The sequence below is a fragment of the Patiria miniata genome, unplaced genomic scaffold (assembly GCF_015706575.1).
Source record: "Patiria miniata isolate m_02_andy unplaced genomic scaffold, ASM1570657v1 HiC_scaffold_16, whole genome shotgun sequence".
Taxonomy (NCBI): Eukaryota; Metazoa; Echinodermata; class Asteroidea; order Valvatida; family Asterinidae; genus Patiria; species Patiria miniata.
In genome coordinates, this window is record NW_024037054.1 from 16,609,258 (window position 1) to 16,637,084 (window position 27,827).

A 27,827-nucleotide genomic window follows, 5' to 3' on the forward strand; every position below is an offset into this window, starting at 1 on the left:
ATTTCTACACTTTGCTGTAACAGCTGTCTTTGTCACATTCAGACAGTTTCAAGACCATTGCTGAAGATGCCAATCAAACATGGATGCTGTTAAACAAAGAAATATCCCCGAATAATCAGACACGTGCCATTATGCAGATCTTGTGTACATGCATGTTTATGTCAGGAAAGGCCCGTTTGCAGTCAAGCTTGCCTCTCAGTTTGTCGTACAGCATCAGATCAAAGAACGACCCCTCACTGTCCCCCTCCTGGGTAGCAGACCGATGGAGAGAGCCGTGGGAGAGCATGACCACCAACCTGCACAAGTTCAAGCCTGTACCATTATTAACAGGGGTGTGAAATCTGAGCTTTAAAGCTGATTTCGTTTTTTTTTTGTTTTGGATTTCAGCTTTTTTCCCTCACTTGCTGTGTACGAAAGTATAGGAGATTTCCAAAGTTCAGCCTTTTTTACACCTTTTTCAGCTGCTTTGAGCTATTTTTATCAGTGGTCACTCGCACCCCTGCATTAACAAAGCCAGCAGGACACAACCTCGAGCGCAAGCCCTGGGCTCAACCGACTACCGATTGGGTGAGGAAAAACTAACTCTTTCCTCCACTAGTTGGGGCCAGATCAGAGCTGACGAAACCTGCTCCTGTGGGTCTCAAAAGACAACCATGCACATCCTACGAGAGTGAAAAAGACGGTGGCTTGAGGCTTCTGGGTTTTTTTCGAGGACAGCCTGTAGGAATACATCAGAGACGTTTTTTCTTCATCTTCTCGATACAGATTCCATTTTTTAGTAACCTGCTTGGAGAAATTCTGCTTGGATATTCAGTGATATGATCGCGTATTCATATGTGGTAAAATCTGCACAGCTGGACAATACTTGTAAAACAGATAAATGCATGAAGCAATAAGTGCCCTTCACTGACCTTCTTCGCTAGGCTAGTAACCCCCTATTTGGAAAGTCTATACTGTGATTTAATATCTCGGATCTCGCATAAATGACAACAGATATTCATCAAGACAAGGTCCATCAGATCCAACATTTGGACTTGATTGTCCATTTTGTTCACGAGTTATGATTAAAACAAATCATTCGATTCTTGAACTAAAATCACATGTAATTTTAATAATACAGGATGGCGTCATCGTGACTCAACTCCCTGTATGTAACAGGGTTGATATTTGTTCCAAATTTACAACACGCGACACAAAGGTCAGGTCATCCACACCAAATGTGAGATGCAAATCTGAGATGCGAGATCCGAGAGGCGAGATCCAAGATGCGAGACGCGAGATCTGAGATACGAGATCAGAGATCCGAGATGGCAGATATAGTTTTTTATTTTTCCAGGTGGGTGAGACGGGAATTTCAAGACAGAAGTTGGATAGCAGAGGTGAGTACTGTTAGCATGTCCTCTTTCAGGTGAGCTCTAGATTATTTTAAAAATGGAGGATTTTTCAATGACTGCATGCCCACTGTGTTTTCACAGACGACATCATGCCTAAGATATGGAGCCAGAACGTACATGTTTTTAGTCTGCACTGCACTTTGGTTCAAGTCATGCATTTAAAATAATATTTGAAAGGAAAATCTTTCCAACACACACTAAAGCTGTGTAGTGCACACACAAACGTGACAAATTGAGGGCTTTCAATTTCAAAATGTTATAAAAGAGACAAAGCAGATGTAAATTGACTCGTTTTTGTGAATGACTTTTAATACGCATGTACACACATTTTAAGGACATACTCAACCAGATTAATGCAATTAAATTGACTAATAAAACTTAAGTACATTCTTTTACACGTCAAACATATGTGTAATTTTTTTCAAAGTTTTAAAACATCTATCTGCAGACTTCATCTACTATTGGAATGACAGGTGAACAGACATTTAAAACATTCTTCCATCGTCATTGAAATTTAAATGTTCCACCTGACCTGCACAATTAATGCCACTGTCTGTCTTTTAAAATATGACAATCTAATGCAATTGCCCTAGATTCTGACAGGTTTCAAATATAAGAAATCCCGCTTATTATCATTTGTCATCTCATTTTCACCGTTAGCATGGTCAAGTAAAAATTGTATTTTGCAAAAATATTTTGGAAACACCTTCGCATCGTCATCAATCATTTTGGCAAGCCCAAGTCCTTGATGTAAACATCAATCTCATACAAGCTTGCTGAAATGAATGCATGCGTACAATGAATTTACATGTAGTTTCAATTTCAGGCATGGAACTTTTCCTCGGATCAGCTGATTTCCTGGGGTTTTTCACTTTAAACTTATGCCATTAAAAATTTGACAAACACTGTATGAAGGTCTTGAATTCCCAGATGCATGTCGGCAGTTTGTGAGTGATTTGTGCACTATGGCTTCATTGAAAATTTCTCAGAATTCTATCTTACCATCATTCCCTGTTCACAGTCATTTCAGTCAATAATTATCAATATTTATAACAGCTACATGTACGTGTAAGTAAATAATTACATGAATTAAGAATATACTTTCATGGCACAGTAATTTTAGTCATCATCGTCATCGGTACTCTGCACGGCATTGGCAAGTCCTTTTACACGAGTTACAGATAAACATTCTGAATTCTTACATAATAATTTAATTATACACGTATATATCAAACCTGTAATCATCCATGATTAAAGTCATTAACGCTTAAAATCAACAAGAATTTGTACATGTAGGCTCTTGCAGAATACTCATGTTTTGGGTATATTTAAAATTAATTACTGAAACCTGAACTGAAAAATGCAAAATCTTTAAAATCTTTGGCCTTTCATACATGTACACCTTTTTTTTTTTATAACAACCAATTCACTATGAATTTTAACAAATTGGCACATTCAAGAATACATCACTGAAGCATATAATCTATAAATAAAAAAACTTTTACTGCTCATGACATCAAAAACCTGCTTGTAGCCGAATACAATTTTGTTCAATACACACATTTCACTCCGACACCAAATACAATTACACTGCAAAATATTAAAAATCAATAAAAATGCATAAAACAAATTTCTGCTTTCAGATTATACTTCAAGTCTGAGACTTTGACAGGATTTCTTGTTCAATCCAAGCCACTCACATGACTTACCGTTCCAACGGAAACATGGGCAAGTTGTTCACAGTAGCTTGCGATACATGCGTTAAGGCAGAGTTAGAGCAGTGGTTAGGCAGTGGTTTTGTATCGCTCGGATATAGGCCTGAGTAAACCATCTGTGCAGTCATTAATAAATTATAACAAAGAATACACTGATGAGACACCTGCGATGTATAAGTTTATATACTCCGTGCATGCATGACTTCACCCAAACCAACCTAATGGGGCTCGTTCAATGACGACCATTTCTGTAGGAGAACTGCAACTGCGTATTTTACGCAATCAAGCACGTATTGCGCAGTGTTGAAATTGTTCCAAGCACGCGCGCTTGTTGCTTGAAATGTGTTCGAAATATGACGCAGCCGATGCATGTTATGCAAGTTGACGCTCAAAATGCCGATGCACGTGGGTGGTCTGTAGGAAATGACGTCATTTGAACGAGACCTATACGTGTAACATATTTGTAAGTGTTAAGAATTTGTGGTTAACCAATTCCCTCTAAAGTTGTACAAAAAATTCAGAGAAATACAGTACATGTACAGTCGAACACCTTTATAACAAGGTACAGTCGACTCTCGTTAGTACAAACTCTGTTAATACAAAATTCTGGTTATAACAAACATACACATGTACATGTAAAGCCTTGGTCCCGACTGTGTATTTCTGTGCACAATGAATACGACTGATGTGCCTCTTAATACAAAATTCTGATATAACAAACAATTTGGCTAGGTCCGAGAGAGTTTGTTATAACGAGACTCGACTGTTACTTGGGACTTTACGATACATTTGTACCTTGTTATAACAGGTACACTGTATCTTGTGTTAAAACAGTAATGGAAAAAAAAGGAAAACAAAGAAAAACAAAGACTTGGGACCTACAATTTTGCTTGTTCAAGCATGATCTTGTATTAACAGTGCTCTTCTTATCAGGGTTCGACTATAAACAGAATTTGATATCAACCAAAAAATGTTTAATGGTTTTGCTAAAAAAAAAAGAACAAAAATGCATTATGATCATGTAGAACTAAGTAAACTCTGAACTTGTACTTATGGAAATGTAAAAAAAAAAAAGGATTAAAAATTGATAGCTTTAATAGTATGTTTTGTTCTATTTGAGAACGTTTGTAACAAATTGGCACAATTGCAATCAGGCACTTGCAAGGTCATACATAAAATGCTGATATACATTCCTGTCCTATCAAATGCGAGCAGCTTTGCTGATCTTGTCATATATTTCAGGGAAGGCTTTCTTGCAGCCCAGCTTGTCTCTCAAGTTGTCGTACAGCGTGTGATCAAACATCTGGCGGAATTCCTCCCGAGTCATGTGAGAATCAGCATACAGCATCTGGAATCTGAGTGAAATTGGAGCACGGGTCCAAAATCAGAGGTAAGAATAAATTGCCAATGTTTTATTCTTTTATTCAGAAGTTTCTTTCTGGTAATGGACAGAGCTGTTACATCCACCACAAGTAAGTAAAAAGGAAATAAAGTCTATTGATGACCAATGTATGGCCGGCATTTATTTTCGACTGACAAGATATGTTTTTCTATTCCCCCATGATGGGATGCCAGTCCATCCCAGGTTACTCCCCAGCTAATGCCGGTACCCATTTATACTCCTTGGTCAGGAGAGGCAAGTGGGGGTGAAGTGGCTTGCTCAAGGACACAACATATAGCCAGCAGCTGGGTTGGACCTCCTGACCCACTGATCTTGAGTCACGACCCCTAACCGCTAGACCAAACCCCATGTAAGTCGCTGGTCAAATCAAAAGTAAGGCCACAAGTATCTGGGAGCAAAAATGACAAACGAATGCCTTTGCCACAATCCATGTGGACTTGAGACTGGACTTGAGCATGTTGAGACTGGATGACTTGTGACTTGTGATTGACCACATGCTCAATACGGTCAGAATACTTCATGGTCTACTCATTTCTGTCAAGTGAGGGAAGTATTAGCGTATCGCTAGGTTCTGGGTACTAGAGAACCTGTACTACATGTATCACATGTCACAAAGTGATCTGCACATAAGAACACTCACCCATGGACACTGCGAACATACTCTTCAACTCGTCTTGTAGTTTCAACAAAGTGGAAGCCCTTTCTCTTGGGGGTTCCGTAGGCTCCCAAGTCGACATACATCTCATCTTTGTTCCCCTTTGGGTGGACAAGACCAGGTACAGAAGGCAGCAGAAAAGGGCACAACCACAGTGGGTACAGCTGTCAACAGAATGAGGAACCATACAACAGGTAATAAGGCCTTCTCATATGCTTCAACTCAGGCGAAGTTCGGGCAAGGACCATTAGTCGACCAGTGGTTGATTTGTGATGTACCTTACTCCTGCGCACTGATAGCAACGTGCGAACGTCTCTAGTCAAACGCTGGTCAAAATGTCGTCGCAAAACTTCTGGATCCTGGCTCTCTGCTTGCGTTATGAATGCGCGCGGCTATTGGTTACCAGCGAAGCAACCAACCCCAGTAGGCTGGTTCCAAATAGTCGACTAGCGTAGTCAACCACCGTCGACTAGACAGAGTTCGGGCAAACGTTAGTTAACCATTGGTCAACTATAGTCCTTGCGCGAACTTGGCCCTAGTTGTGGAAGACCTGTCATCCTCACTACAAGCAAAAGTTACTTCGGACTGGTTCAAATCTATTCAAATCGAAGACCTCAATTTTTTTCAAGCATGGAATCTAATTCTACCTCCATGTTTCAAGTGGCCTGAAGATGCCAATTGTAATATCGTTCCTATGCCCTTGTGGAGGCTGTCTGTCAATCTGGCTATTGTAGCTTAACTTTTCCTTGCTGGAAACTTGAAAACTTAGGACTTACCACTAGTGTTTATGGCTATGACTTCTTGTCATTTCAAGTTCCTATTTTATTTCTGCATCATTTTCTAATATCCACACAATAATTTTGTATTATCTCTGCACAGTTTTCATGTTTGAGATTTCCTGAAGGCTTAGCTTTATTCTCTCCTTATTATTGACATCCTCTAATTCATCATGTTATAATGACACCAAAAAAGCCAAAGAATCATTGCATTTACAAATAATTTAGTACTTGATTATTCAAATTTGGACTTGATCAAGAATACACTGAAAATTGGCCGTAGATCCAGATTCGCGTGTTTAAATGTAGCTGTTGAAAACAAAAATCTGATTAGAGTATCATAAAAAAGAGGTAGCATAATGGCTGATATGTGACTGATTTTAAAGAAGACATTTGAGTTAATATTTGATTTGAAAAAAACAAAAATTCTACTTGGATACTCGGTTGATGATCGAATATTGTACACAGTGAAATCTCGATAAGTCAAAACCTGTTAAACTCAAAAACCCTTCTAACTCAAAGTAAAAACTTATTCCCATCAATTAAAATCCATTGGATAACTCAAAACTCTGCTTAACTCAAAATTTGAGCCAATTCCCCTGAGGTTTGACTTATCGAGATTCCACTGTATTTCCGATTCAGCACAGCCCTACTTGCCAGGCAGAGGATAAAATACACATTCAAAACCCATAAGCTGGATACACCCGTAGGACATCATTTCAATCTTCCTAATCACTCAATTTCTGACATGATTTTACAGGGCACTGAGGCACTAGGAAACCACAGAGAGATTGTTCGTCTTGAGTAAAGAGAAATTATGGATAAGACGTCTCCAGACCATTCAACCCCATGGTATGAACATCCAAGAAGGAAATGACTAATAACTTTTTGTCTTTGCCTTCTCCTTTTCACCACAGATAAGCCCCCCCCCCCTCCAGTCTGCCTCATTCACCAATTAACTACCTTTCTCTCCCTCTCCCCATCATTGACTTTGTCCTTTGTGTTCCCCACCTCTTGTGGTCAACCATCCCCTTCCCCCAATCCCCCTCCCTTTTGTTACCCTCCTTTCTGTTCAGCTGCCTGCTTTCTCTGCGTATTTTCCTCTGCATCATCTATTTCCACTTGACTGCTTTTGTTACATCAGTAATGTATACATGTACCTGTTTATGTTTATAGTCTTGTCATTCAGCCTTCGAGAAAGACTCAGCTAGGGTCGAAACGTCAGGCCACTAACTATTTTTTGCATTTATACCATAGGTCCTTTTGGTTGGTAAGCAGTTTGCAAGAGCTAATTCTATTTTTCGATAAAATAAACAAATGGAAATAATTCCGCTTACATCCAACTCCTTGTCAAAGCAGTTGAGTGACTCTCTGAGCTTGCCGAGAGGGACCAGCATGTCCTGGACCACATGGTTTTGCTCGTACAGTTTGCGCACCGTCTCTCCCTGGGTCAGCTTCAGAAGAGATATCTTGGGAGGCACCATCCAACCGAAGAGGTAGCGGAAGAGCAGGTTGTTGCCAAATGGGACGATGTCCTGAAATCACACAGACCAGAAGATAAAAAAAATATTAAAAGCTGAAATTATGATACAAGCATTAGCTCATCAACGTGTTGCTTAAATATACATTGTAATGTTACTAATAGAATGTGAAACAAAAACTATTTCCATCGTATAATTACAGGCGCTCATTACAAACCAAGTCTTGACTTATAGAAGAACAAATCCAATTTGTTCATGTTACATCAAACTTTGTTTGAGAATTTATATATTTTCAAAGGGTGACTCATATTAGGATCAAGTTTAAATTTGTCTGAAAGTTAACAATGCAGGTAATTTCCATCATCTGTCCTGCTGCTTTGAATAAACTACACGTTTTAATAAAGTTGTTTTCTTGGGCTCATCACACACTTTATGGCAGGACGCATGACCTACCGGTATGTGACACACCACAACCTTTGCATCAGAGCTTCACTTGTTTTGAGCATCACGATGTTGGGTGGCTGTTGTCTGCAGCTACACTCACCTGAAGTTCCCAGAAGATACTCCGTGTGTGACGGTGATAGTATTGCCGTAGAGGGATATACTCAACACCCGGCCCGGTACGCAGATAAGACTGCACGTGCTTGAAGAACCACGGCTTCCAGAAATTTCCAATGCTATTAACCTTCAACAAAGAAGTTCACAATGTCAGAGGACATATAGTCAGAAAACAGGGGACTACCGCGAAACATGGAATACTCTCCAGTTTTTTAATATACATGTAGGCAATGCAATTGCCGTGTCATGGCCGAGCGGTTAAGAGCACCGGACTCAAGCTCTGGTGTTTCTGATCAGCAGAGTGTGGGTTCGAGTCCCGGTGCCTGGTCTTGACACTTGTGTCCTTGAGCAAGACACTTAAATGTTATTGCTCCCTCCTTCAGATGGGACGTAGGTCCTGTGTGTTGTGTAATGCACGTTGAAGAACCCAGTAGCACTTTTCGCTATAAAATAAAGAGAAGGGGTTTGCCCTGGTGTTTCTGGCAGTAGCTGCAATATGCGCCGCAGCACCTTGTTAACCCTTAGGTGCTACATAATGGGTCTCATATTTCGTGAACTTCATTTACTTTTCTTTAAAAATAAACATTATTATTAGTGCCGTGAGTACGTAATTGTTGGTAGATACATTTGTTATATCAGACTCCGGGATTATTTTTATTATAATTTGTCAACAGTGGACTTATACAACCATTTTTTTTTATGAGGAAACACTTAAACTTTGTAAGTGTGTAACAACTTCAATATCTCACTTCTAAAGTGGAAGTGCACTTTTCACACTTCAACACCCATATTTGTTGCAGGGATTAGATGTTGTGGCAAACCTTCCTGCCTAAGGACACAACAAAAGTATTTGAGCCCTGGAAACCGTATTTTTAAGAAACTGTCTCAGTTCACACTTCTTGGGAGTTGCTGCAATACCTACCTTACTCTCCTCAGCATTGTCAGTTATATTCGCCGTCATGACAACGGCCTCCTCCTTATTGTACATCAACGCCTCCACGAACTCATTGCCCGATTTCTTTGTTATTTCCTCCGAGAAAACTTTGATGACTTCGTCCATCGAGTGCGCCGGCTTATACTCCACCTTCACATACTTTTTAGCCGGAACAATCTGTATTTCTGCCGCAACGAGCAAACCGAGTGTTCCGTAGGACCAGGGCACAGCATAGAACAAGTCAGGGTTTTCGTCCTTCAAGAAATGTAACAATGACAAAAAATACATTTCAGTTACAGTCCTTCAAAGACCAAACCACAAACTTAATTTACAAAACATCCATTTACCCTGATGTCAAAGACCTAACCACAAACTTAATTTTTACAAAACATCTGTTTATTACTGATCGAATTCATCAATATCTTTTATCAAGTGACTCCTTAATTGTTTTTTTCCTTTCTAACATGTCTAACATTCTATAAGAATGATCCTCACTGAATTTTTTACAAGAAATACTAGATTAATCCTAAAAAAGTGCTTAATCCTGCAATTTTAATAGGATTGTTCACACACCCTAGGTGGTTAGGATTAATCTTGTGTGTGAGCACAGTACCAGCATCTCTGACAAACTTTTCACACATGTTCTGTGGGATCCTCGTGGTTACCCTGAAAACTATCTAATACACTGATAATTAACTGTGTACTTTTATTACTGGGCTGTAAAATAACGGAAAATACAAAAAAAAAAAAATGTTGTCATATCCGGACCATCTAAAGTGTCATATCCGGACCAATCACAAAAGGTTACATGTATGACTGGAGCGGCCATTTTGCTGTTAAGTTTGTAAATTTAACAACTGCATTGGATTTGTTTGACCTGTTACTTTGCAGTAACAAGCCATTGCTGCGCTCTTGATTTACATGTATTTGTACAAATTTATTTGTACAAATTCTTTCCACCCACTTTTGTTTAGTCTGAGAAGTTTTTGGACATGCCAAAAGTTTTTAGGAAAATCATACAGTGGACATCATAATGGGGGAGAAACTGGGTACTAGTGCCATTTCTGGACCACCTGGTTAATATGCATTTGGCAGCCATTCCGCCATTGAATTAATTTGTACCGGTAGTTGAGCATGTTCTCCATTTGACCTATTTGATTCAGTATCAGAGCTATTTTGATCACTAGCCATTGTAATCCTTTCAATATAACACAAAGTCGATGTCTATCAGCAAATTTTGTTTATTCTGTGCCACCAAGTTTTGATAAGAAAGGAACCTTTAACCCAACCGTAACCCAAAATAGCCAACACGCCAGTCTATGTTTTCTATTTTTGGAGTGGACTCAAAAGGTGTACTTTTAATGTTCTGTTCTTTTTGTTAGTTGAGTATCCAGGTAATGGTGTGTGATACGATGGGCCTTTTAAAGACTCTTTTTCAAAACCTTTGCTTCGTCTTCGGCTTTATCTCCGACTTCTGAATCACTGGGAAGCAAACCAAATAGAAATATTCAAACTTTGGCCTCATATCATGCAACTAAATGCTCCTGAAACACAACATGCACTGAGCTGCAGTCCCCGAATTTTGAGGCGTCAAATCTCCAGAAGGCGAAGCTGGAGACAAAGCCAAGATTTCGAAAAAGCCAAACCAACCTTGGTGCACCTGACTAAACTGCCATCCGCCATGACCAGTTCATAAGCCACACAGGTGTGCTGGAACAAGCCAAACTTGTGGGAGGATGTTTCAATACCCACGCCCATTACCATGCCGCCTGCCGGGAAAATGTAGTGCAACGACTTAAAGTTAACTCTAGAACAACAGGCATGATATTTGACCACCAGAAAAAAAAAATTAAAAAAGGGTCCCACGGATCCCCAAAAGTGTAATATAATTTAGTTTGTCTACAGTACAAAATGCTGAAAATCAGTGGTGGAAATAATCTGAAATCTTATTCAAAGAAGAAAAATATAATGCCTGGCTGACAAAAAAGTAATACAATACTGCATTATAATCATCTTTGATTGTGTAGAGAATGACAACTTAAAAAAACTAATTTATTACAAAGGGTGTAAACACGTTTTGAAAAAGAACTCTGAGCGAGATGTGATTAGATGCTGTATAGCAATAATGCATATTTATAAAGTGCAGTTTCCACCAGTATTGGTGCTGGCGCTACATCCTGCTCAATTGGGCTAATGAAACATTCCAAATAACATCTCAGCTCCCTGGGGAGTATACAGCTTGGTGCTGCCATTTTGGTGCACTTGAAGCAGCTAAATTAGCCATAATATTAAACCATCTCTACCCTCACGGTACCCATTCACTCCTTGGTGCAGTGTTTCCCCTGGCTAATGAACTGAGCGAGGTGGTAAAAATTCAAATTGATGATTGAAACAAAATTTACTCAGTCTGCAAACTGAAAAGAATGCAGTGCTCTCAAAAAATGCGCGATGATTCCATCTTCACATCCAAATTGTGAGTTTTTGATACATAAAGGTCAAGGAAAATGCTCATAAATTACAAAAAATGTAAATTTTTCGATTAGTAAATTTCCTTATTGCAAATCTTCACAGCGAGGTGGTGATATTGGCAAAAATTGAGCGAGGTGGTCATTGAAAGTAGCGAGGTGGGCCGCCTCACGTTTGGATGGGCAGGGGAAACACTGCCTTGGTCAGTTGGTGGAGAAAAGCAAAGACAAAATGAGTGAAAAAGTGCCTTGCCCATGGACACACACACCACAAACCCCAGGCTGACTCAAACCCACAACCTGCAGAATACCCGCAGATCACGAGTTCAATGCTCCAGACCACGAGGCCACAGCACTCTACCCCACTGACTGAAATGAAACCATATATTCTTTTTGGTATAGTGCTGATATTTGGGTTTTTGCCTGGGCTGGTACAAGGATTTTAGCTCTTTTGTCTCAATGCCCTGGAAGAGTACTACAGGTTGAATGCCTACAGCCTACAACCAGCAGAAAAGAAAATTGTATGACTTGACAGTTCATTGAATTTAATATCCTGTGTAATATGTGTTTATTAATGAAACCATGTTTTCTTTTAGGATTGTTGAAAGTGGTGCACAAACAATGGAAATCTGTAATTGTGTGGGTGTGTCTGTGTGCAGTGAAAGAGTATGTGTCTGTCCAGCGTGTACGTGAACTATATACACCCCGAGGACAGACAGACAAAGGGAGAACAACAGATTCTTTGTTGTCCTCGAGAGTTCATCTTTTGTTGAAATCGGTCCTCGGTCGTGCGTTTGTGTGCTTAGTCTATGGGAGAGTGTTATATTACAGAGACAAAGGAAAAGACAAAGCATTGTCCTCGAGAGTATAGTAAAACACGACTGTGTGTACATGAGTGTGTGTCTGTCCAGCGAGGATAGAGTGGCCACCTGTGGTTTGGCAAATTGCCTTAATAAGTTGGGCTGAGTAAAAGATAAAAAACGTTATTGAAAAAAGAAAAACACACCTGGCTTTAAAGGAAAAATTCAAAGTTTTTAATGACTTGTAGCTCATAAAAGTTGTGTTGAATTGTATAATTCACTTAAAAAGGGGTGGATTTCGCATAAATGTGAGCATGATGTGAGGTACATGTATTTCTTCACATACCTACGGTCAGCACGTCTAGTTCAGGAAGCACAGGGAGGGTCCATCCCATTGGATTCAGCATGGCGGTCACCTGTCCCATGTTGACCAGCGGCTCGACTCGTACCACTCTCCGCTTAGTATCCACTTCTAGGATGTCGACTACCACACACAAATTTCAAAGCCAATTTTCAGATGAGCACATCTATGTTTGATAACCAACACTTGAAACAAGACTAGGCTTGCTTGGTCGAGCTCAATCCAAAAGTCTCAATTTCGGACATCCAGGTGCCCCCCAAAAATGCAATCCTAAAACATTTGCCTGTTAAAAAAAGGGATCGGTGGATTTTTCTGATTTGGGTTTCAGATTAAAGCTGAGAAATGTTACTACTTTTAACTCTGAAACAATCATGAAAATAGCACTTTGGGTTGTTGAGAAAATGCCAATTATGTAAAAGTAGTCATTTTTCATCCTGTACACAAACAATTACCACAGTAAGGGATTTTCACTAAATTATTTTTATATTAACACCTATTGTGCATGTCTTAATCCTTACAAACAACACGGCCGTACAGACTATGACAAGAGTGCAAATGAATTTGATGGAAACACATTTACCTTTCAATCTGAACAGCCTGGTATCGCATCCTTTTTTAGTCCTATTTTGAAACCGTTTCATTATTATAATTAAATAAATGTCAAAATACTAAAGAAAGTGCACAAATGAAGGATAATTGCACAGTAGGCTTACAGTTAAATGTTTCATTGTTTGAAGTACATTTGTGAACTGGATGAAAAGTGACTACTTTTACATAGGTAGTTGGCATTTTCTCAGCAACCCAAAGTGCTAATGTTCATGATTTTTCAGTATTTGAAAGAAAAGGCTCTCAGCTTTAATCCGATAACCAAAATCATAAAAATCTACCGATCCCTTTTTTTTAACTCGATAAATGTTTTAAGGTTGCATTTTTTGGGTCACCCTGTACAGGTCGTGTTTGAAGCAGCTAGGCCTCCAGAGTGACTGCTAACAACTTGTTCCTTTGTAGTTGTAAATTGGATGACAACCTAGACAATAGCCTTTTATACCATGACACAAGTTTCAATTTAACTTTTTGAGATTTATAGTTTTAAGGTTTATATATAATATGAAAACTATGCAATAAATTCAGAATATGAGCTAATCAAACTTTGGCATATCTCTCTTCTGATTAGCTCATGTTTTGAATTTATTGCATGATTATAGCTCTACAGATATGTATCGAGCACTGTGAATTGTGATAGAAGACGATTTCATTGGAGATAATATGAAAACTAGATACATTTTCAAATAATGGCAGGAGGAAGGGGCGGGGTTTTGGGGAGTGGTGGGGTTAGAGGAGGGGCTGTCGGAGTTATTTTCTCTACTGTTAATAGATTACCTAGATTGATGTTTATTTTATGATGTGTTTTCTTGTATTTTCCAACCCGCAGACTGACTGTTTGCCATCCAGGGCGTGCCGTACACATTGGTCGTTTAGCCCCATCAGCCTTCCACTGCCGCACCTAGGGAATGACAAGATGAATGAAAGATCAAGACTGGGCCAATAAAGTTTAACCTTGAAGATGCAGATAATAGCATTTTTCTTACGCTTTACAAACACAACAGTGCCTATGATAGGGAAAATACACAAAGGGAAAAAACGAACAATAATAAACAGAGCTGGCAGGCAAATTTAACCCCAAAAATCATAACACCTGATCCTCTAAAAATCCCTCAACCATGTCAACCTGGCAACATATTTCTGCAAAATCAACAAGAAATCCTATTTCTCAGAAAATGTCTACGAGTATGAAGTATGATTAGTAACTGTAATAATGAAGGTGAAAAAAGGTTATTACATGTGTAAAATTCAACATCCACCAGTGTCTTTTAGCACTCTTAGGCCTAATATTTATAATAAAAGTAATATCATGTTCAAAATACCTAGAGAGGTTCAAAAAAATTGTGCTTATTTAAAAAAATTTTTTTTTTTGCTTTGCTGAATCTGACATCCAAGTTTGAAGTTACATGTTTCTTTATCTTTCCCTATCCCCCCCCCCAAACAAAAATCATCAAAAACAAAAGTAGAAACTTTATTCAGAAATAACCTTCCCTGACCATGCTTCAAGTTCAACTCAAGTTAGTTCAACTTTAATCATGTTTGTTTTGAGGGAGTGTCGACCAGTCAACTTCCGATGCAAGAAAACAGAAACCAATCTATTGCCACACTTTGCACTTTAAGTTCCTTCAAAATCCTAGATCGTCTTAACTAAACTATTTGTCAAACCTGTCTCTGTATGTCTTTGACGCGCTCATCGTGCTTGAGTGGGGCAGTGTTCATCCGAAACACGATCCAGTTCCGCACGAAGCTGAACGCGTCGTAGACGACGGACAGCGGCAACAGAAAGAGACAAACGAAGATCCATCGCTGGTGAACAATTGTGTACTCCAGGCCCTTCACACGGATCCACAGCAGAAGGCTGATGATAGGTGCGACACACAATGTGGCCCACAACTCGTACGACATTTTGCAGGAATGGCCAGAAACCTGGGCCAAAAATCACATCGAACTTTGAGGATCTTTTGCACCCCCACCCACCTGCAGGACCTTTTTGTTGTCAAGTAATTACATAATGAATTATGAACGCTTGAGGGCGCTCAACTTTATGCCCAAAAATGGCTGCGCCCTTTGAGAGGATTGAGGCATCTGGATCTGGTACATTTCATACGGCACTGAAGGCAATACATCAAGAGTGAGGTAAATAAATATGCAGAAAGTAAAAAGCCAGTGTCGATTAATTTTTTGTTCCTACAGACCAGCTGCCGCGCGGCCATGGCGGTCCTGAACGCGACACTGACGGGGGCGGGGCATGCAGCACTGGCTGCATAGCATATACTTAGTGACTGCTGAGCTGACCGCGATACCGAAAATCCAGGGGCGGAGCGGACGGGTGGGGGAGGACTGGATAGGAGTATCATATGACCTCATTCAATGCTATGGCCCCCTTACCCCCCCCCCCCCCCCCTCCACCCTTTTAAAATATGGAAGGAATGTTGCAACCTGGTTTTACTTTTATGGTGCCACTTCTTTTTCCGTATAAAATTACATTGTAGGCCCCTATATCACATTATTATAATATCAGTGATCATCTCAAAAAGGTCAGTCATTGTAAAAATGTTGAATGGAGTAATTGCAGAATACCCCGCCACTAGGAAATACACCCCCAAAATCAATTGGCTACGCTGTTGCAGTTGGAATCACTGGAAAACAAACAATTCAAGTTTATCAAGTCAATTGTTGCCACAATGCCAGCTACGCAGATACTGAGTGAGAACTAAGCAACACAAAAGGAAAGGGGGTTGCTGAAAAAAAATTGCCTGTTGAACAGCTAGGCCTATATGAATATGAGACTGAGAAACATTTCCAATCTTGTTAAGAAATACTTAGAACATTTTCTGGACTCTCCATAGACTTTGTACACAACCACTGAAGTGGCATCTGGATACTACATTCTCTCCAAAATAAATCTCTGATCCATAGACATGATATATTTGAGGGAAAGGGTTCGAGTACCCTGTACAGCATGGTTCAGTTATGTTTTCTATTTTTAACATTATTACTCCTGTAAGCCACGTTTAACTTAAGCCTAGGCCTAATTTAATTATTACAAAATGAAAAATATATAACAAATTAGCAGGTTTTTTTGTTGTTGTTCGTTGGTAGCTAGGATGATCCTAGCATTATGCATAAGAGTTGGTTGATTTAAAGGGGGGAGCACATACATTGGAGCCCCTGACTGTGGCCATATTAACACTTCAGGTGTCTTGTGGGTTTTGGTACGAGATAGGTCCTAGCTAAATCATGCTAATATTTTGTCCCAATGGCTTCAATCGTATTCAGCTAAGGATCCCTACACTGCCGGAAGGAACTAATACATGGACGGACAGACAGTCAAGCAGTGGCTGGACAGGGTCACGGAGTGGAAGGAATCTGGGAAGGGAGAGGACAGTCGACCCGATGATGTTGATATCGTCCAGCTTAGGTCATTCCTCAGAGAACTTCACGAACAACTTGTGAAGTGGGTAAGGAGATTTGAAAGAATGCAGTATTCTGATGCAAATTTGATTGGGTTATCAGTCCTTCTGGTTTGAAAATCACAGGTGTGTGGAAAAAGGCACACCCGGATTTTTCTAGGCGTGTGATTTTCTAGGCGAGTGATTTTTCTAGGTGTGTGATTCTATGGTCCAAGCTGGGATATTATTTCATAATATTCATCTTGGTTTACAATTAAGCCATTTTCTCTTCACTGACGTACTTTATTTTTCACAAATTATGAAGTATAATTATGCTGTAAATGTATGCCGAGGTGTGCGGTACTGAGGGATTCAGGCGTACGATTATTCGCACTTCTCAAGAAGCTTTTAGGCATCTACCTGAGCCTATATTAAGGTTTCTGGATAATGAGCCCTCACTTAAAACTTTAAGATAAACCAGTTTCTCAAGGTTGTTTGTAATGAATGGAAACAAGGAGGTACGCTTGAAACTGAAACTAACATGCATCAACAGTCTTGGACTCCTTAGAAATCACAATTATTGATCATAACCTACGTTGATGCTTTTTAAAGTTGTTGAACATATGCTTGAATGCAAAATTACTTCATCATTATAAATTGGCATAGACTTGCGTCCGTGGCGCATCGCCTTCAGATAGTAATGTGGGCGTATTCCTGCGGTCGCCGCCATCACCAACTTAAATTGTTTTATAATTAATATTAACATTCTGCCCGATTTTATTGTATGTTTAGGGTCGACCCACATTAGCCATGAGAAATCTTCCCAATGTTGCCCAACTTTTGGGACATCTATGCTGCAATGAAGTCCTCAAGATACAAGGTTTGTAAAGTACTGAGCTACTATCAGCAACAGAGACATTTCAATTCATTTTACTATACCTCATAAATATTCATTAGGCAACCACAGCATTTCAGTGGTCCATTCCAGCAACTCAACCATGTGAAAGTTTTTACTATTTCCCCGTGTCTTCGTACGCGCGCATGATGCGCAAAAACCAGGAAGGTACTATCACACACCTGGGTCGCCTTGGATTTGCTCCAGTATTGTGTTAAGTCTTTACCAACGACATATGTGCTTTACGTTTGTACCGTGGAGATCAATGATTGAGATCTCCCCCGGCTTCACCTCGGGAGATCATCCCAATCATCCAACATCTCAGGGTCATTCGTTTTCGCTATTTTCCCACTATTTTAAATAGAGTGGAGTGCTTTTGTCGGATGCAAGCCTGTGACACATAACCATGGCTGGCAGTTTAGTAAACAAATGTCACATCACCTGTGAACAGATGTACATGTATTAGAATTCACCATAGATTCTCTTTTTCATTTTCATACCTAGAAACTGACTATCAGCTGGTGATGCAGTGTGTGATGGCACTCTACGTTGCTCAGCCTAATGAACCGCTGGAGGAGAAGGCTAGCAAGTGGGCTCAGGTAAACAAGTATCACAGATTTTAACTCTGAAACCACGGCAAGGTTGTAATCCATCCATCACAAGTCCATCACGAGTTGATCACGTGCCATTCATTCACAAGTTTATTCAAATGAAACACGACAAAGGCATTCCTTTGTCACTGTTTGTCCCCTGTTACTTGTGACATCACTTATGATTGACTTGTGATTTGACTTGTGATGGCTTGTCAGACTTCACTTTTGATAGGCTTACCTACAATTCTGATTCCATTATGTAATGCATCAACCACAATTTAAACTGTTCAAAACTTCCGTGGTGAAATGTCGTGAAAATCAATCCGTAATGCAACCGTGGGACATTTGTAGGACAACGGTACTGATTCGTAGTGTTAGTTGTGGCTATTCATACATATTCTTGGAGATTCGTAGCTCATTTGTGGTAGAAATCTCTATGAATTCGCTACGAATGTCCTAGGATATGCCTGGATGTGCTGGGGTTCTGCTAAGTTTGTACTATGAATATCCATGCTTTATTCGTAGGAGAACCTTGGTTATCCGTGGCCCAATCGCAGACAACTGTGGCGTTAACGTCATTATTCTTATTAATGCATGTACCGTCGATATTCTTCCCCTATCCGTCCATATTCTTGACAAAATCGTTGTGTATTCGTAGAGAAACCGAAGGACAGTCATGGCTATTCGTCCTGAAACCGTAGTGCATTCTTAGAAAGTTGATTTCTCCACGAATCTCGATGGTTCATCGTGATCGATTGATTCTTGATAAACCGTGGATATTCGTAGCTTCAAACCATAAATGTGTGACTGGGGCTTTACTCTCCTCATTCTTTTCACCACGTTTAATCTTCCAACCATGTTTTTTTTTTCCATTCATTTCTCGAAAGTCTCAAGTCAGGCACAGTGTATCATACTACAAAGAGAGGAATCCTTGCAGAGGCGTGGCAGATTCCATTGGCTGCTCTTCGAGTGGGTTCAATCAAACAGCATCCCTCAAGGTACTTGCACATGGATGGTGCAGGTCCAACCCCCCCCCCCTTAAATTTTTTTATACCAAAAATTCAAGTCACCGATTTCCGTCAAAAATTCGAGTCAAAAATTTGAGTCATCGATATCAGGAGTCAAATTTTTTTGAGAGTGACTAAAATTGACAGCATTTCTGAAAATGAGGTCCTGCTCAATTTCATTTCAAAAATTGTATGAACACTCCTTGTTGAAATTTCAAGTTAAGAACTGCACCAGGGAATAGTTTGATTGCGGTACCCGCTGCTACATTTACATTGGTTTCGAACCAGCCAACCCATCCCGCAAGCTCGGTGGTCGAGTGGTAACTTAGACGTCTGCACTAGAAAGCAGGAGGTCATGGGTTCGAGTCCCACTGGACTCATTTTTTCCAACTTTTACTCTGGAGGTATTCACACTGAGTACGTGTATATACAGTGTTTATAGGTTGGAGAAGGGCAAAAAGCTAATATTGATGCACCATTGAAGTAGATCTTGTTTTTTTTTGGATAAATGTCTGTAAAAACTAACATTGTAATTCAGTCCTTATTGCAAGATACGGCATAGAATGATGGGACCAAGACATGCCATTGCACATTTAATCTCTTGCTAAGTATTGTTTTAATTGTTTTTCATCCCATCAGTTGCTGGAATCAATGGTGGAAGATTTGAATAAAATACCAACTACCCGCTGGAATTCCTCAGCAAAGTAAGTCACTACCTTACCTGTTTCTTCTACTGACCTATTTATTAACATTACGAAGTGCTCGTTTGTATCTTGGAAATCATGCATTTCATTTACTCCTGCTTCCAACTGGCGTTTCAGAGTAACGCCAAACAAAAGCATTTCTAAGATTTGTATTATGAAAAGTGAAAACACGTAAAATGTGTCAATGTCAAAAGATCGATATAGTTGTAGTCATTTGGAACAATTCCACTGCGTCTTGATTTTAGACATTCTTCAACGGCAATAGAGAACCAAGTCAATTGAAACCAACTTCTAACTTTGGTTTACCCGAGTTGCTCCTATACTTTGAGCTTCCCACATCTCTGAAATAGATGTTTGAATGCTTTAAATAAGTTCAAAAATTTGATCACGTTTTCGAGCAAGCCTTGAACCTAGTCATTTACTGATTTGTATCTCGTATTTTCTTTCACCAGTTGCCTGGTTCCTTGCGCCCAGCTGTCCAGCAACACATTGAGAGACCTTTCTGAGCTCTGCCTTCCACTGGTCACCAGTGACAAAGATGTGTTGCCACTGGTTGAAACTTTGCTGAGTTGCCATAGGAACAGTACAGCAGAAGCCCTGAGCCCAGCCTTTCTCGAAGCTGTTACGAACAACCAGTGCTGTGAGTACAGTTCATATCTACTTGGAGCCTGATCTTCTGTCAGTTGATGTATCTATTTTGCAGGCATGCAACTGGGAATTTAGAAGAAAAAAAACGAGGAAATTCCAAACCACACAAGACTTTGTGCCGTGTTTTTCAATGAGAAGAAAAAACAGCGGATCCGAGGAGAAGTTGCATGCCTTATTTTTGATTGGAGACGGTCCTCTCTCTTCTGAAATTACATTTTTAAACATTTTCTCTTCCTTTGTTGTTTTTTCTTTTACCTTCAGATACAAGCTTCTAACTTTTTTCCTGTTGCATTTGTTGTTATCATTGCCAATATCTTGAAGTAAAATATACCTGAAAATCCTCGTCAATTAGCATCGTTTGGTGTGAAGTTCTAAGGTTTTTTTAGATTATAGAGTTTGACTAACTTGCTTTATTTTATTTCATAAGGAACGCAAACACTTTTCATTTTTACAGATAAAACTTAAGAATTTGTTATTCCAAAATGAAAATTCTAGATGTTACATTTGAAAAACAAGTTGTTCTAGTTTGACACCAAACATTCCTCACTCAACGATTCAAACTTTCCTGCTCTGAAGTCCATTACGATTTATTAAAACAAAATAAAAAACTGTTTCCGGCGTTCAGATTTTTTTCTCTTTCGAACAGCTCTGGAGTTGAGCTATGAAGGTCGAGTCTCCCTGTGGACCAGATATCTGCCAGCATTGGAGAGGGAGTTTTTGCATCTTGTTCAGGCTCTGGTCCCCCTGTTACCTTCATCAGAACTCAGAGCCAAAGAGTTGATGCAAAGCAGAGATTTAGTGAGTACTATCAAGAACCCTTCAAAATGCTTCATTATTTGCCGCTGATTATACAAATAATGAATGTTTTTTAGTGCAATAGTAAGAACAATTTCAGGAGGTGACAGATGCAATGTGGAATGGAATATTCCCATCTGTCACCAAATGAAATCATCCTTTCCATTGCATGAATGTAAAACATTTATTATTATTTTTTTTTTTTTTTATGAGGGAAACAAAATCCCTGTCATCTGATTGGTTATAGCGCCACCAACAGTGTGACTGTGCAATGTAGTCTGGTTCCCTGGCCCCATTGTTCTTCGGACTTCAAAAATGGGGTCTGGTAACTAGCACTGAGTCTTATGCAAATTATATGCATGACTTCAATAGGTCTGAATCCTGCCTCTCACAACGGTAATGTTTGCCAGCAACCAGCCTATTGCAAAATGCCAATAGCCTGGCCACAAATTTGGAATTTTGGACGTAATGAGCTTCGAGTTTTGCTGAATTTGAAAGTATCTCTGGCAAATATCAATAAAGAGAGAAATATTGCTGTTCAATATTTACAACCTATGCAGTTGAAATGCTTGAAAGTTGCTTTCATGGAATGGTGATTTTGTATACAATTTTGTGGTAAGATAAGCGTGAGTTTCTTGATAATCGAATCGTGTGGCGTCCATACACAATTGAACGCGATTCAAAAATAAACAATCACGCACATGCAGAGGCGATCCAATCAAGGGCTTTAAATGGGTGCTAGTTACTGGTCCTCTAATTTTTAGGGGGGGGGGATGGGAAACAGTCTACGTGCAATGGAACATCTATTTACCATGGAATGGAACTTTTTATCTATGAATGAGGACTTTTTCCATGCCTGGTATTAAAATGAAAGCTAACGAAAGCTAACGTGCTTGTATTTATTGTGTATAGAGGTTTCTTTTGTTGACAATACAAGTTTGGTCATTCGCATATCATTGCAGCCCAGGGCCTGTGTTGAGAACCCATCTCTGTTGTCTGGTGTGGAGACATTGATGGAGTTACTGCTACAACACACCAAGGGGAGTGCCTTCACACTGTCACTGATGGGCTTATTCAGGAGATGTGTAAGAGAGAGCCGGGGTACCATACCTCCGTCCCATCAGTGTCTTAATAGGAGGCCTGCCTCGGACAGCCTGCGCAACTTGTTGGAAGCAGACCCGCAAGGTAACTCTGCAATTGTCAGTCTGATTGAAACTGACAGTGTTTTTTTCCCATGGAAACTTGTTTTAGGGATTTTTGTTATCTCTGGCCAGGGGGGTTTCTAGACCAGTTTGAAGAGGGTGGATGATGTGACAACCAAATTGCAGACAGACCACTCTGTGTTGGAAGGTAGCCATTGGGGGGACTTGAGACTGACTTGATGTACACTGTACATGTACTTGTGATTGACTTTGTGATTGACTTGTGATGGACGTGTGGTGTACTTGGGGTGGACTTGTGATTGACTTGGGATGGACTTGCAATGGACTTGGGGTGGGCTTGGGATGTACTTGTGATTGACTTTGTGATTGATTTGTGATGGACTTGGGATGTACTTCAGATGGACTTGGGATTATTTCGGGATGGACTTGTGATAGACTTGGGATGGACTTGGGATGGACTTTGTGACTGGCTTCGTGATTGACTTAGGATGGACTTGGGGTGGACTTGTGATTGACCATGTCGACTTGTGATTCAACTGTGTTTCACGTATAATGGATTTTACAACTCTGACACCTTCTTGAATTGCACGATCTCTCCACACAGAATTACCGACCAACCTTCTGGTCCTACACATCAACAACCTTAGCAACTGCCTGACCCAGCAGGCAACGAACCCTGCCGGCAGCTTACGAGCCTGGCTCTTACTGGTCAGCTCTCAAGCGTGGTACCGGGCAGTCTTGAAGACGACTCTGCTTGGTCCTGCAAACACTACACCGGCATGTCTTAATGTTCTCGCCTGGTACAACTTGCCACTGGCTCCAGACAGACATCAGGAGTACAAGGTAGGAGAAGATGTACTTGGATTTTGGGCGGCAGAGTATGAAATGAAACACAAAGAGTACTTGGCAAAATGTAGTAACACAATCAAACCTTTCTGGTGAACATGGTGAATTGGTGATATTCTTACTGGCAAACATTTCCCTCCTTCCCCCGCGGGTCTGTAAATTATCAGTATATAAGGGAAGATCATTTTGGAAATCACGGTGATTGCTCCTACATTTAAATAAAACTAACTTCTTTTGCGACCTCCGAGATTTGGGATTTTGAATTCTGGTACGTATTCAGCTTTTCATTCATCACTCCATGAAGATGAGTGAATGCCCAAACTCTGTTATTTCCATTAATGCTGGTACATAATTTCCGTGCCTGCTTTTCTTGTCCTACTTATGTTTGAAGCAAATTTAATTGAATTGATTTATTTCAGGATCATCTGAGTGATGTGATAACCTCGGTTCAAGGTCTCTGCAGCAAGACTGTTCTGCAACCGCAGGACCTGCAGTACGCATTCAGCTCCTTCCGCGACCAACGGCACGGCAGTCCCTTACGCAACGTCTTCAGACCTCTACTGATGCTCTTCGTAGTGTACGGGAATGTAACGCACCACATTTTGCAAGACATTGTTGGAAAGGTACAAAGCTCGGCCCAATTTCATTGAGTTCAATTTCATGCCGATTACTAATTCGAAATTTGTTGCAGTGACGATCACGATTCCCTGTCAACAGCATTATTGCAGAAATTCTACATATGTGAGGCGTTCTGGCAAACTGAGACGGAACTGGGCACAGGCTGTAGTGCGGACATGCCAAAAACCGAATGGGGTGATTTTTTTTTGATTTTCAGATTTAGTGATATTTGTATTCGTTGATATGTCTACTACACATATTTTAAATAAAGAGTATAAAAGCGTGGAATAAAAGTGTTTTTAAGGTAAAACAATTGCTATGTTTCATTTTCACAACTGCGAAACTTGAAACTTTGAAGGCCTTTTTCTCAGCATTTTACTTTTTGACATGTCGATAAATGCAAACTTTAAACACCCATAACTTGTCAATGGAATATCCGACTGAAGCGCAACAAACAGTATTGTAAGGAGAATTTTATTCCCTCTCCTAATACCTGCAAACCCTTATTTCAACCTCTGCCCAGCTGTGTCTAATTTTGCCAAAACGCCACACAGATATATGTGCATGTCAGTCTGTAAACGCGGGGTCCACTTTTTTTCCCTATCCCTGTTACATCATATATCTATGATTTATATTTTTGGATGCACTCCTTATTGCAGTCATCTTCCCAGAGTGGTTAAGAATAGAGAACTACATGTACCTACATGTACCTAACAAAAAAATTGTTTGAAGCCATTCTAAATACTTGAGTCATATGTCAAATTACAAAGTACCTAGGTAACAGGGACAGGACAAATGTCACACTTTGACTCTTAATTACTGAATGACCCTAAACCTGTAGAGGTACAGAATCCTTGGTTACAGGATGCATGAATGCTTGTTTTAAATTTGCTTTAATTGTCAGTACCAAATTTTCTATTACAACTGAGCCCTAAATTTGCCCTTGTTCTAACACGCCTTCATTCCATGTGTATCATTTGTGATCAAAACATTTGAAACCCCCCCCCCTCGCCAAAAAAAAAAAAAAAAAGATAAAAAGTGAGAAACTAAAGGCTGTTTTCATGGCGCTGCTAAGAACAGAAACAAATTCAATGACATTTCGGTTTTGGAAGTAAATGTATCTCAAGATCAAGAAATTTTAGCAAATGTTAAGAAAAGGCACGAGATTGACCTCAGGATTGGTGATAACTTGACATGGAATGATCCCCTTCATGTTCAAATTTTAAAGGAATTTACATAATATGGTTATACATGTATGTGTTTGCAGGCTATTGGTGAAAATCAACCAAGTTGTCTGGCCAAGTTCACATTCCTACTGGACAGTATTGAATTCGCCCTATCGAAAGACGGATCACATAGTCAAAAAGAGCACACACAACAACCCTCCGGTTACCAGAGAAGGAGCGCTACTCACGCCCTGCTCTTGTGTGGGGTTTGTGCAGAGTACCAGCGAGAACGGTCGGTCGGAGCCGTGAGGTTGCCGGAGGACTTGCATCAGAACTTGATGGGTAGATACAACAGAATACAGAAGCTGGCAGAAATTATGTAAACCAAAATAAATTGCCAAAAAATAAACTTATTTTTGAAGACTAATGCCTGTTTCTTTTCATTCGTTGTTGTCTTCATGTTGCAACATCGTGTCAAGACAAAAATTACTACCTGTATTTGACCTTTCCTTGCATAAATTTTCACATCCTCCAAATACTAAAGCTTTAACTTATAACCCAATATTAGCCTGTTATACAATGCCTCAATAAATCCCCATCAGATGATTTGTGAGTCGTTGATCATATGTCTTTGAAATATTCGTGGCAAAAATAGACGTTCCATTTCACGGTAAATAAATCTTTCATTCCAGGGTCACACTATTAGTTGCGTTATAACACAGCCCTGGTGGCTCTGATGCTGAATATTCATAATACCAGTTTACAAGTTAACCAATCGGATGATGAGTATTTAGTCAGGTCTTGCATAAAACAACTAATGAACGTTTGACATTTGTGCAATGGAAAGAATAATTTCATTCTGTGACAGATGGAATGTTCCATTCCACTTAACTTTGCCTCGTGGAATGGAACATTCCACCTGTCACCTCTTAAAGTTTGTCTTACCATTGCACATATAAATATTCATTATTTGTTTATTAAAATACTAGGTTATATAATCCATACATTTTTGTATTTTTGTATTTATATGTAAGTGCACATTTAAAGTTAATAGAATTCAACATTTTATCACTTACTTTCAAAATTTACACATAATTGACTGATTGGCACAAAGTTGAACACTGAACTGATCGTTTACAGCTACTAAAGTTACTCACGTTATAAATGTTTCCAATGGATAATGCAATTAAGAAAAAAAGAAGCGTACACCATTCATGCTTTCTAGACATTTTGTATTATTTATTTCCTCATTTGTAGCATAATTATACACAGGCTTTGCCATCATACTTGGTATTAAGTACACAAAACGACACCAATCATATTTACTCCTACATGTATTGTTTACAATCACAGGACGACAAATATTGTATCTGGTTCGATGCTGTTTTTTTGTTTTTTTATTTCTACGTCTTTTCAACACACACACACGCACAAAGGCAACACACGTTAAAACTGGTAAAGTCTATTGCAGCACATCGTCGGGAATGTCTGTCAACAGAGAAATGAACTTCTACATGTTTCTTCCTCCTACGGTCGGTCACGGCATTTTTTTTTGTTTTTATGTACACACATGCGTCTACTAAGTGTCTGCAGTACTAAAATGTTCTACAACACGACAATTTCACTTTTTTTTGTATTCACAAGATGCATTTCGAAATGGTAAATATGACATCACAACAAACAATTCGTTCTGTACATAAGTAATAAAAACACCACAACAACATTCCAATGTGTTTGTTATTTATACATCATAACTCGTTTTATTTTTTTATTTTTTTTAGCAAGCAACAGAAACAATCAGTCGTCACCGTACTACGTCGATAAATAAAATATATTTAGGCAAGTGGCACGTTCGTGGCCGGATTCATATAAGATCTAAATTACATTTAGTTCACAATAAATCTAAAAAATTACGACGGATCGACTCCAAGATTTCATTACCTTTTAAAATGGATTAAACGCATAAATTAACACACATTACCAAAACAAAATGTCAATTGTGTCATCCTGCAAGTGCCCTTCTTTCAACCATCATTCATGGAAAATATATACTCTTTACTTTGGAAGAAAGTACATGTACTTAATTTTCAAAAATCGCAATATGCAAACGACATCAAATTATCATAATGACTTGCCCATATCCGGGAAAACCATTCCATTCTTTGTCTAAAAAGCCAGCGCACCAAATGTGTAAAATTGAAAAAAAAAAAATAACAAAAAAAAATATTTACAAAATTGCCAAAAATACAGTGAAAACAATTGCAATAAATTTACTTGAAGTCTAAGTGGTTATTTCCAAACTTCAAAAAGCTCTTAAAAGTGTCATTCACATTGTTTTTTTTTTCCTCACAATTTTACATTACTCCATTTTTGAAGCACAAACGTTCCTTGTACATGTTAACATGCTATTTTTTTTTGGTTGAATTTCCTAATTCTAAAGCCAACACTAGTCACTACTAAATAACTTTGACCCTTCTTGACCTGAATGTGCATTTTGCAGGCGGAGCCAAGATAAAAGATAGGGGAGCGGCAAATATGGCTCATGTCGGAGTCCATACTTTTGAAATTCAATGCACAAAAATATTAACAGTATGAAACTTTTAAGCGTGCAAACTTGGCAGGCTAACTGTGTACCACGTTCACTATTAAAATGAAAAGACGCTTTTATGTTTTGGGACTTGCCTAAACATTTGGCGATGATGTACAAGCAGGAAAAGTCACTTTACCGGTACGTGTTTTGAATCATCTACCATACATGTAAATAGTTTGCTAAGATACCATCTTGAATATCAGCAAAATAATTTTGTGGAAAAACACAGGGTTTTTATTTGCAAAAGCCGTTTTTAACCCGAACTT

The 27,827-nt window shown here is 39.3% G+C and overlaps 2 protein-coding genes across 2 annotated transcripts; one reads left to right on the forward strand and one right to left on the reverse strand.

Annotated features, from left to right (window-relative positions):
- Positions 1-3,747: 3,747 nt before the first annotated feature.
- On the reverse strand, positions 3,748-15,143 carry LOC119723133 (delta(24)-sterol reductase-like). The gene is made up of 9 exons (XM_038193681.1): positions 14,810-15,143; positions 13,922-14,045; positions 12,527-12,664; positions 10,566-10,684; positions 8,904-9,170; positions 7,968-8,108; positions 7,280-7,477; positions 5,152-5,330; positions 3,748-4,464 (listed from the first exon to the last, which is right to left on the reverse strand). The coding sequence occupies exons 1-9, from the start codon at positions 15,047-15,049 to the stop codon at positions 4,311-4,313; spliced, it is 1,560 nt and encodes a 519-aa protein (XP_038049609.1). The 5' UTR covers positions 15,050-15,143; the 3' UTR covers positions 3,748-4,310.
- Positions 15,144-15,175: 32 nt separating this feature from the next.
- Positions 15,176-27,172, forward strand: LOC119723134 (Fanconi anemia group C protein-like). Its single transcript, XM_038193682.1, has 12 exons — positions 15,176-15,280; positions 16,424-16,605; positions 17,329-17,416; positions 17,936-18,030; positions 18,912-19,022; positions 19,671-19,735; positions 20,188-20,375; positions 21,009-21,181; positions 22,141-22,363; positions 22,946-23,184; positions 23,607-23,810; positions 25,073-27,172. The coding sequence occupies exons 2-12, from the start codon at positions 16,459-16,461 to the stop codon at positions 25,352-25,354; spliced, it is 1,815 nt and encodes a 604-aa protein (XP_038049610.1). The 5' UTR covers positions 15,176-15,280; positions 16,424-16,458; the 3' UTR covers positions 25,355-27,172.
- The last annotated feature ends 655 nt before the right edge of the window (positions 27,173-27,827 follow it).

What these genes read in the sequence shown, in the direction of transcription:
- LOC119723133 (XM_038193681.1), bottom strand. Translation starts at nt 15,049, where the DNA reads ATGTCGTACGAGTTGTGGGCCACATTGTGTGTCGCACCTATCATCAGC. An exon ending in TCAAAGACATACAGAGACAG is followed by an intron (nt 14,046 to 14,809) that starts GTTTGACAAATA and finishes GTCATTCCCTAG; the next exon opens with GTGCGGCAGTGGAAGGCTGA. An exon ending in ACTAGACGTGCTGACCGTAG is followed by an intron (nt 10,685 to 12,526) that starts GTATGTGAAGAA and finishes TTTTCCCGGCAG; the next exon opens with GCGGCATGGTAATGGGCGTG.
- LOC119723134 (XM_038193682.1), top strand. Translation starts at nt 16,459, where the DNA reads ATGGACGGACAGACAGTCAAGCAGTGGCTGGACAGGGTCACGGAGTGG. An exon ending in AGGCTAGCAAGTGGGCTCAG is followed by an intron (nt 18,031 to 18,911) that starts GTAAACAAGTAT and finishes ATTTCTCGAAAG; the next exon opens with TCTCAAGTCAGGCACAGTGT. An exon ending in ATCAAACAGCATCCCTCAAG is followed by an intron (nt 19,023 to 19,670) that starts GTACTTGCACAT and finishes TCATCCCATCAG; the next exon opens with TTGCTGGAATCAATGGTGGA.